Here is a 10,035-nt window from a genome sequence, read left to right on the forward strand (position 1 = left end):
CTAAAGAAAAAATGTCGATATATCCAGGGTTCGCAAAATGCCATGAAAATCATTCAGTATTCTCGGTTTCGACCGATTCTATCTGGCTCAAATCATGAATGTGAGGGAGAATTAGGTAAAATTCAAATTTGAGTTAAAAATAGTTTTTGAATTAACTTGCTAAATTTATGTGAATTTGGACACTTCCACCAAATAAAAGAACTAAAAAAAAAAGGCTAAATGGACCAAAATCCCATTACAATACTTTATTACCATGTTGCTAGTATCATAAACGACTTTAAACTTCCCAATCATTTTTATATGGTTGTCATTGTTCATATGTTATATCGTTTTAATTGAGCTGACTACAACATTGACACTGCCCAAATTATAGAAAGCATGATCTTTTTTCTCAATTTCCCTTCAATTTTCTAAATTTGTTTATATTTATTATGTAGTATTTTTAAAAAATGTTTTTTTTTGCTAGTAATTGATCGAAATCAGGTTTGTAGTTTCGATTTACAAATTTTAAATGACCTCTCATGCACTCTGCTCGATCGAAATGGCTTGTATTTCGCCACTCGAATGATTCGGTCCCTAAGGCTAACTCAAAAAAAATTGGTGCGGTGATGAAGCCGTGGGTGTATGACTCTACCTGGGTTTAGAACCAGTGTCAACGAATATTGAATATTACGCACAAATAAGTAAGCTTTTGAAAAAAAAATTTTCCTGAGATCAGGGATGAGTCGCTGACTCGATGTTTTTCATTTATTTGAGTGTGTGTGTTTGGGAGTATGTGAGTGTGGTATTGCATATATTATATAATAAGGCTTATGCGTTTGCCATATGTAATAAAAATATACATGAATTACAGTTCTGAAGGCCTCTGCCATAAGACATAATTTTTACTGATTTTTTTTTAAAGAAAGAGTGATGGGACAAATTCCAAGGCAGTAACATGTTAAAAGAATACATTAATTATAATAATTACCGATATATGTTACGCCCATTCATAATGAAATAAAATGTCAAGTAAATGACATCACTACACATGATATCATGCTCGCTCCTGTCCTACGTAGCATCACATATTCGTTGTTTTTTGTTTTGTTTTGGTAATTCCAAAAGTAGAGTAGTTTTGGTCGAGCTCGACGACGAGCATATGCCCGCGTTGTGTTGTTGGAAGATTTGCACGCTGTTCCCGCGAAATTCACATTCCCCAGTGGGGAGAGTGGGAACGTGATGGGTCTTGGGGCTTTTGCCGCCAACCGCGCGCGCCACGCGGCAGCGGAGCAGGTGTAGTTCTTGGCTAGCTTTGGAGTGGTGCTCGTCGAGCTCAGCTCGCCCACCAACCTATAAAGCCGAGCTGAGCGCAGCAATCCAAGAAAGAGAGAGAGAGCGCGCAATCCAAGAACACGAGAGAGAGAGAGGAGTCCAAGAACGAGAGAGAGAGAGAGAGGGGAGGGGAATGGAGGAATTAATGGCGCCGAAGAAGAGGGAGCTGCTGCTGCTAGAGCGCAGGGGGTCGGAGAAGCGCCTGCGGGTGACGGTCCCAGTCGCCGCCGCCGCCGCCGTGGCGGCCGTCGGTGTGGGGACGGCGGCGCTGGCGTCGCCCGCGACGAGGATGCTGCGCAAGATCGTGCTCGTGCTGCTCTTCCTGCTGCGAATGTGCGTTCCTGCTGCCTCCATCCATCGTGTCCTTGCTAATCCCCATCCCATCCCATCCCATCCCTCTAATTTTTATTTTTATTGTTTTGTTCTTTGTGTTTGTGTGTGCAGGAGCGAGAGGGTCACGGTCGTGGAGAGCATCTCTCAGATTGGCCGTATGGTGAGCAAATGGATAAACGGATCAATGATTTTGCCCCCCTGCAAAAAATTATACAGTCGTTTTGTTCTCTGCAAAAGTGCAAATCTTTATCTTTCTTCCTCCAATGATTTTAGCCCCTTTCCTTTTGCATATACTTGTTTGATTTGATAGTCGTAAAGGTAGCATATTCCATCTTCAGTACTGATTCCCAATCTAGTATCACTCCGTTTCTAATTATTTGACGCCGTTGACTTTTTTAAACATATTTGACCGTTCATCTTATTAAAAAAAATTGTGTAATTATTAATTTTTTTCCTATCATTTGATTCATTGTTAAATATACTTTTATATATATATATATATATATATATATATATATATATATAGTTTTATATATTTCACAAAAGTTTTTGAATAAGACGAACGGTCAAACATGTGCTAAAAAGTCAACGGTGTCAAATATTTAGAAACCGAGGGAGTAATAATTAACATGTTGTTCTGAAAGTCGGGCAAGTGCATATCTGTTTGTGGTGTATATGAAACTCATTTTATCTTACTGATTTAACTGACAGTCATAAGTTTGTTTTGGTATGGTATTTGGTTCAGCAAAAATGGCATAAACTCATTGTACTTTGATAGTTTGATATTGGGTATTTCTTTTCTTCCTACAGCCTACAATGTTTCTTCTTCCTGTTTCCTTCTTGTTTCATGGCTGTGGCTAAATTTACGTTCTTGTGCTTTCATAGGTTCAGAGGCTTCACAATGCTCAGGGTGTTATTATCAAGTAAGTGTGTGATAGTTATATTGTTATTTTACCATTTTATTTCTCTTCTACTCCGTATCAATATGCTTCAGGGGCGGAGCCACCGCCCGGGCTCGTCGGCGAAAACTCCATTAAATTTTAATATTGATGAGTAAATCGATGATGAAATTTCTGTAGCAAATACTAGTTATATGGAAATTTGCCTTGGCTCAAAAATCTTCCTGGCTCCACGACTGATGTGCTTTAATAACTAGCATGAGTAGTTTTTATTTTTCTCATGAAAATATGGAAGTTCTGCATGTCATAGTTTAATGAAAAATGATTTTTTTTTGGTTATCAGAAAATTGGAAAATATACAGGAAAACATGCTGGAGCGGATGGAAAACATGCAGGAGCGGATGGAAAACATGCAGGAGCGGATGGAGGATATCAGTCATGAAGTGGTTAGTTCCATAGTCCTCTAAATCAGTGTTTTACATGTTTCATCCTCATTTGATAACCTTGTACTTTTTTTTTCTCACACTGACAGAAACAATTGAAGCATCTGCATTCCAATCGTCATGCTGATCAACACCCAGGGTAAAAGATTCACAAGTGCACATCATTCATAGATTCATTCGTCCTTTTTTGTTCTCATCGTGAAATGTTAGATATTAATTATCCATTTGGCCATTTGTCAAGTTCTCTTTTCCATAGTGTACTATATCAATTTACTAACACTACATTCTGAGCTTTATCATATTGTCCTCCATGCTTTTCTTCAGACTGGAGCCAAACACAAATGTTCAACTGCGTTTCCTGGATAATCTGAAGACTCCTGTTTACACCGAAAAGAACATCACAGCTGAGAGCAACGAAGCTATCAGAATAGGTATCTTTGAAGGTGACAACATGATCACAGATGGCCCACTTTCCAAGGTGAAAGTCGAAATCGTAGTTCTCCGCGGTGATTTCTCCAACGATGGTCGGGTGAGCTGGACTGAAGAGCAGTTCAACAATCACATTGTGCAAGGTCGGAATGGGCAAGGATTCGTGTTGGGCGGTGATTGTGGTGTTTGGTTGAAAAAGGGGGAAAACCGCTTGGGCAAGATCCGTTTCAAGGAAGGATCATCCAGGACCCGCAGTCGGATGTTCATTTTGGGAGCAAGAGTATGCAAGAGCGAAAACACCGGTGTCCGAGTTCAGGAAGCTGTCATGAAGCCAGTTACCGTGTTGGATCGCAGAAATGAAGGTGCTTTTTTTTTTCCATTTTTTCAGGCAGCTGTTTCTTAGCAGTGGACACTCATGTGGAGTGTAGAGGCCGGAATGACATCCATTATCTTAAAAACAAATCAGCTTTTTCTTTACCAGGACACATTTGTCTTGTCTTTTGCAGCAAATGAGAAGAGGCATCCTCCAATGCTGGACGATGAGGTGTTTCGCTTGGAGGAAATCTGCAAAGATGGGACTTACCACAAGAGGCTTCAGAAGGCTAAAATCTTCACAGTGCGTGACTTCTTGAAGGCTTTGAACACGAACGCCAAGAAGCTCCGTGAAGAAGTAAAACATGTTCCATACATTTTGTTTGCAGCTGTCGTACTATTGTCATCATGATTCATGACATCCATCCATTTGTTGCTATGCAGGTTCTCCAGATGAAGAAGAAGACGAACTCATGGGATAAAATGGTTGGGCATGCCAGGGAGTGCTGTCTCAGAGACCAGCATGAGCTGAAAGCGTATCAAAGTGAAGAAGAAAATGCGACACTTTTCTTCAACGGTGTGCATCAAATTGTTGGAGCAAAATTTGGTGGTGATTATGTCATATATGAAAATTTTGATCCAGCCCAAAAGGTACATGCTGAACTCAACATCTTTCTGGCAGCATATGATCCTATGTTCATTTGTGTTTCCTTTATCAGACAATCGATAAGAAACAAATATGTTGTTGTCACGCAGACAAAAGTGAATAAACTGAAAGACCGTGCACATGCTAAATTGGATGACATTCCATCCGATTTTGTAATGAAAAACAACATTCCTGAACCGATCAGTCCAACTTCAGCAGCTGCTGCAGGCCCATCAAATCGTTCTGATCATCAGATGCCAAATCAAGGTTGGTAAAGACTTGCTGTACTAGTCTACTGGATACCTGGTTATTTTTTGGTCTTCGACGCATATGGTGCACACTACACGATACTCTCTTTGAATGCTCTTGTCTTCCTCACCACACACAATTGATGCCGGAATTTCTTATTTCAAGGAACTATAGGAGCTGAAAACTTGTGCAATGGTGTGGCGTTTTACTCGAATGCAATCTGCGACTGCAGCACCTCTAATCCTAATGATGTGAGCACACATGATTATCCAGGTACTTACTGATTCCACAATTTTCCTTTGGTAGGGTTTTGCTTGGATATGTGAATTTCCTTTCAACTTTGAGCTAAACATTAAGAAATACCCAAACGAGTCCCTCTACCCCTTTAGCTCTTATCTTTTCCTTCGTGCATGCATTCTGCATCAATCATTTTGATACGATGACATCTAAAACTCCAAATTTTTGCAGATCAAGCACCAACGCCATTTCCTGATTGGCAACAAGATCTCCAAAGGCTGATGAGCTCTTCTGATACAATCGACGTTAGTGAAACCCACAGCAATTCAGCTCTGTTTATTTTTATTTTCATTACTGTCAGGATGCTGTGTACAGCTCAGTGCTTGCAGTAATTTTTACATAGTATGGTTCATGACTCGGCATTCATTTTACAGTGGCCGAGCTTTGAGAGGATTGTATTGGGTGGCACCTCAGAGGAATCGAGTTCTGCTCAACACCAAGTTCATCAACTCCATGAAAGCATGCCTCCTGCTACATCGCCATGGGTGGCGGCGCCGCAATCGCGTGCTCAACACGGGGAGGAGCCTAGCAGGTTCCCATTTCCAGGATCAGACCACAATAACAACTGTTAGTAACAAATTGACAGTGCAGTTCTTCTATGCCAAAAAAAGAAAAAAAAAAGGCAATGCAGTTATCAGGTTGCTGCACAGCTATGTACTCAGTTGTCTCGTCAGTGTAGTGTACAGATTTGCAGTGTGCAATTCTGATTTAGGTTGTGGCTATCTTATTCATCTGCAGATCATTAGTGATCTACGGTTTGTTTGTAATGTGTAACTGTAAGTCTGTAACAATGCAGGTGGTATGTCTGCTGGCCAAAAGAAAGAAAAAGAAATGATCTGTGATGTATTTATTTCTTTTCCCTGATTAGGGAGCTCATTTGTATATGGAAACATGATCTAGATTCTTTACATTTATTGGATCTTCACGCTACAATGCAACATCAAGGGTCCATGTATTCTGGGTTATAATACTTTAATTAGACCCTTGTCTTTTGATCTTGTTATAAGATTTATGGAGGCAAAAAAAATGTATTAAACAGCAAGAGAGAGAGAGAGAGAGAGAGAGAGAGAGAGAGAGAGATGATTTTGAACTCTTTAATGCCAAATTAAACTTCAGTTTTTGGTCGAGATTTTACTTTTTGAGAAGTGTTTTGTAAATATTTGCTTTCTTCTTAATGAAATGAGATGTGGTTCTCCTGTGCTTTTCAGATAAAAAAAATTTTAACTTTAGAAATTTTTTTTTGAGCACCTACCACTGAAATCACAAAGCCGTTAAAACCTAGAAAATTTGCTCTCATGGGGAGTCAAACCCAGGACTTCAGGTGCTACTAAGGCTCTTGTAACCACTAGGCTACAGGCCCTTTCGCTGAACTTCAGATTTTAACATGGGTTGATTGATGGTTACCTGTGAGCATTTTACGAACAATTACAAACTCCGGCTACTTGAAATCTTGAGAAACCGTAAACCGGGGGAATGCAGGATTGGGAGCAATTAGATAAGGATTAGAGAGAAGATCACACAAGAGCAGGGGAATCAATCGACTGCCGAGCTCGATTTTTAATTAGAACAGTGTATATTTCAAAGGATAATTTTTAAGAAACAATTAATTTATGGTTTATCATATTAGTAGAAGAGGAAAAAGAATAAAATAAATATATGATGCTAATACAAGGCATACAAATAACATATTTGATCTACTAATTTATTAAATAGCAACAAAAAAATTATATATTACTAGGCTTGTTAGAAGCTCGAGCTCGGCTCGACAAAGCTCGCGAGCTTTGGGACAGGCTCGGGCTCGGCTCGTTTGGAGCTTGAGCCGAGCTCGAATCGAGCCTAGAACGAGTCGAGCTTAAGCAGCTTGCGAGTCTCGAGCTTTTTTGATAGCCCTAAATGGAAGAGCGCGGAGGACGGCAAGAGGAGAAGATAGGGAAGCAGGGGTCGATTTGCAAAATTTCTTATCGCCTAGTACCAAACAGCAGCGACCCAACCAGGGCCCATTTGCTAAATTCGTGATCGCTTATTAGTGGGCCCATCATCCACTCCGGCCCACGACGACCAACACCAAACAAACCCTAGCTCACCGGCGTCGGCGGCGGCGGAAGGCGGTCGCCGGCACGCCACAGCAAAGGCAAACCCGCAGCAGCACGAACAAACAGGCGAGCGATGGGAGGAGGCGAGGCCACCAGCGGAGGAGGAGGAGGGTTCCGCGCGCGGGTGGAGCACTACCTGTACAGCGGCGAGAAGAAGCACGTCGTCGCCGGCATCGCCATCTTCGCCGCCATCTTCGGCGTCCCCTGGTACCTCATGACCCGAGGTATTCCGCATGATCGCTTGCTCTCTTCCTCCCCTCATCATGAACTGATTTGACCCCCCAAGCCGTTCAGAGAACCAGTTCATGTTGCTGATGATGAACTCAGTAGTGTGGAACTACGATGTTACTAGGTTCTAGGAGCGAAGGGATTTTTTGCACAAGAGTTTATTGTACAATACTGTGGTGATAATGGCATCTGGTATGTTTTTTGAGACCCGTGAAATGAAACGGGTTTGAAATTTGGGATTGCTTGGGGGCGTATATGAATTGCTATGAAGATTTAGGAGTTTCCCTTGCGTGCCGAATTTTGGGAAAATGCAGGCATTGTAAGCGTAATAACTTGGTAATCTCACCAAATCAGGTTGGTACTGCAACTTGTGACAGGCTATTTTGCTTCAGTACCAGCGCTACTAGACTAAGCATTTGTTATTTCGTTGTTTTGAGATCTTCCTCTCTCTTGTTGTCACAATGTTCTCAGATTGTCACCGTCAGTACGAAGAGATTCGTACTACTAGAAAATATCCCATCCGATCCTAGATTCTTATATTTTTGGGACGGAGGGAGTATTAATGATAATGATCCCTTGCACAATACCCTTGGAGCTATCCAGCTAGTTCCATGTACATTGTGCACATGACACTGTCACTGCCATCACCATTGCTTATCATCTCGCAGTTTCATGCCCTCTCTTTCTTTTACTGTTAAGTTTTGATGATCAATCAGCAATTTGAGGTGTCCGTGTTCATTTTGAAGTTTTTATAACTGATATAAGGACAGCTACTTGATCTTGCCTTTTTTTTTTTGAGTGGTGTGATGGTACTAAACTCTTAGCTATTCGTAATACGCATCTCTACATTTTCAGGGTGACCAAAGTGTTTAACATAAAATTAGATATGAGTTAGATCTGTGCTTTTAGGCTGGGCAGGCATGTTTTGGTTTCTGGTTGAGAATGAATGTTGATTTTTGTTGACTGTAACCCACAAATGATGAAATTTTTAGAATACTCTTTTTGATACATGAATACCAACTGATTATGCAATTTGTTCCATCTACTGCAGGGGCAAAGCATCAGTCGCACCAAGATTACATGGAAAGAGCTAACAAGGCGAGGTCGGAGAGGCTTTCTTCTGGACAGTCATCTTCGCCAAAAGAGTGAAACAGTAATCCCCTAACTCAGATTTGCAAAACCTCAGGCCGACACAGCTATGATAATCTGAGAATTCGATCCTGTTGTGAAATAAGCAGACCATCTCGATTCTCATCTTTCAGTTGTAGGAAACATGGGTTGAATGTAATACGTCACATGAAATTTTGTCAAATGCAGCTAGCTCTCTTTACATTCCGCACTATTCTACAAGGAGATGATTGACAAAGACAAACACCTGATTTATTTGTCTCAAATGACGATTCTAGAGCCAATTACCTTGACTTGAGATATTCATGCGTCTGTTTTTGTGGATGGCTATATCTTCTGTGTGTTTGTGACATGAGATTGTTGTACTGCGGAGATGCAATTTTGTCACAAGGTGAGATGAATTTATCCGTTGCAGTGAAGGCATACAACTTTCGTTGCAGTGAGCTGGTTGATTCAAGCTCAATCTGGATGCATGGTGCTTTGTCTACAACCCAATGTAGGCCATGTGGCATGCCTGTTTATTCAGTGTCTAAAATTGCAAAGTTTTCTTCCCGTCGCCCAAAAGATTTAATTTTTTTCTACTTGCCCCTATCTCTGAACTGTGCTGTTTATAGTTTTTGCAGATGACTGAATACTAACCATTACCAATTTAATTAGCGTTGCTATGGATAGGACAACTGCCTCCAACTCCATGGAGTTGTGTTGATATGCAATCTTCCCCATCAATTGAAATGTGGTGGATTTAAACAAAAAAGAAAGAAAGAAACAAATGCACATCCATCTGAAAAACCCAGAAGGAAAATATTGTCATCTACAGAATTGCAGTCTGAAGATTTGCTGTTCTTTCTCTGCTGGAAAAGAAGCAGTGACAACAAGAAGCTGACACAAGCGTGCATATGGTTAGGGAGATCCAAATTAGAGAAGAATGATTCTGAACTCTTCCCATGTCGGCATTAAACTACAATTCGACGGGGTTGATTAATCATCACTACAGAATCAAGTCGTGGCTTACTGGCATATCAAGAGGGGAAAAGGTGAATGGTTTGATACTTTGATGAAAACCACGCGGATTCCCCAGAAATAGTCCTCGTTACTCATCAGGTGCACATGCTTACAGCACCAGTACTTCTGACATTGTGATTAGCTTCCATAGTCCCATGTCCTTGTTTTGATTTCTTTTTAAGATAATGTGTTCTTGTTTTTCTATGGCAAACATGATAGTGGCATTCAACACACCTTATGGTTTTCGAGCTTTCGACTTTTGATGCAACATAAGTAGGATGTAGCTAAAATTAGTAAAGACTCATCTAACTAGATATTATCCCCGTTCAAAAATAAGTTTATTTTTCACCCATTCCACACATACCAATTTAAAAAAAAGAGAGAGAAGAATATCTCCACTTCATCAAATCATAATGCAATTGTCCTATATTTTTTCTACTTCCAATGCACGTCTTCTACTTTCATAAACACCAATGTAATAATTGCTAAAAGATAAATTTATTTTAGGACAAATAAGAAAGGGTAAAAATGATCTTATTTTGGAAGGGTAGGAGTAGATATCAGGGGAACTGATAAACCAATTAAGATATATTAATTAGATTTCTGAAAAAAAAACAGAAATCAAGCTAAGAGCATATTAGAGTGTAGTAGCAACTCGTTGT

The 10,035-nt window shown here is 40.4% G+C and overlaps 2 protein-coding genes across 3 annotated transcripts; both read left to right on the top strand.

Moving 5' to 3' along the window:
• The first annotated feature begins 1,175 nt into the window (after positions 1–1,175).
• Positions 1,176–5,875, top strand: LOC127757573 (calmodulin-binding protein 60 A-like). Of its 2 annotated transcripts, none has more exons than XM_052283116.1 (12): positions 1,176–1,647; positions 1,759–1,807; positions 2,533–2,570; positions 2,890–2,992; positions 3,079–3,128; positions 3,314–3,780; positions 3,925–4,088; positions 4,175–4,381; positions 4,487–4,643; positions 4,800–4,898; positions 5,094–5,167; positions 5,297–5,875. In XM_052283116.1, the coding sequence occupies exons 1-12, from the start codon at positions 1,448–1,450 to the stop codon at positions 5,492–5,494; spliced, it is 1,806 nt and encodes a 601-aa protein (XP_052139076.1). In that variant the 5' UTR covers positions 1,176–1,447; the 3' UTR covers positions 5,495–5,875. The 2 variants fall into 2 exon arrangements, with proteins under 2 accessions (XP_052139076.1, XP_052139075.1); XM_052283115.1 differs by having other exon boundaries at positions 1,179–1,647; positions 4,791–4,898; positions 5,297–5,874.
• Positions 5,876–6,946: 1,071 nt separating this feature from the next.
• LOC127756825 (uncharacterized) lies at positions 6,947–8,655 on the top strand. The gene is made up of 2 exons (XM_052282204.1): positions 6,947–7,239; positions 8,295–8,655. Exons 1-2 carry the CDS (start codon positions 7,089–7,091, stop codon positions 8,390–8,392), a joined length of 249 nt encoding a protein of 82 aa, XP_052138164.1. The 5' UTR covers positions 6,947–7,088; the 3' UTR covers positions 8,393–8,655.
• Positions 8,656–10,035: the final 1,380 nt, after the last annotated feature.

Source organism: Oryza glaberrima, chromosome 12 (genome assembly GCF_000147395.1).
Source record: "Oryza glaberrima chromosome 12, OglaRS2, whole genome shotgun sequence".
In the NCBI taxonomy this organism is placed as follows: Eukaryota; Viridiplantae; Streptophyta; class Magnoliopsida; order Poales; family Poaceae; genus Oryza; species Oryza glaberrima.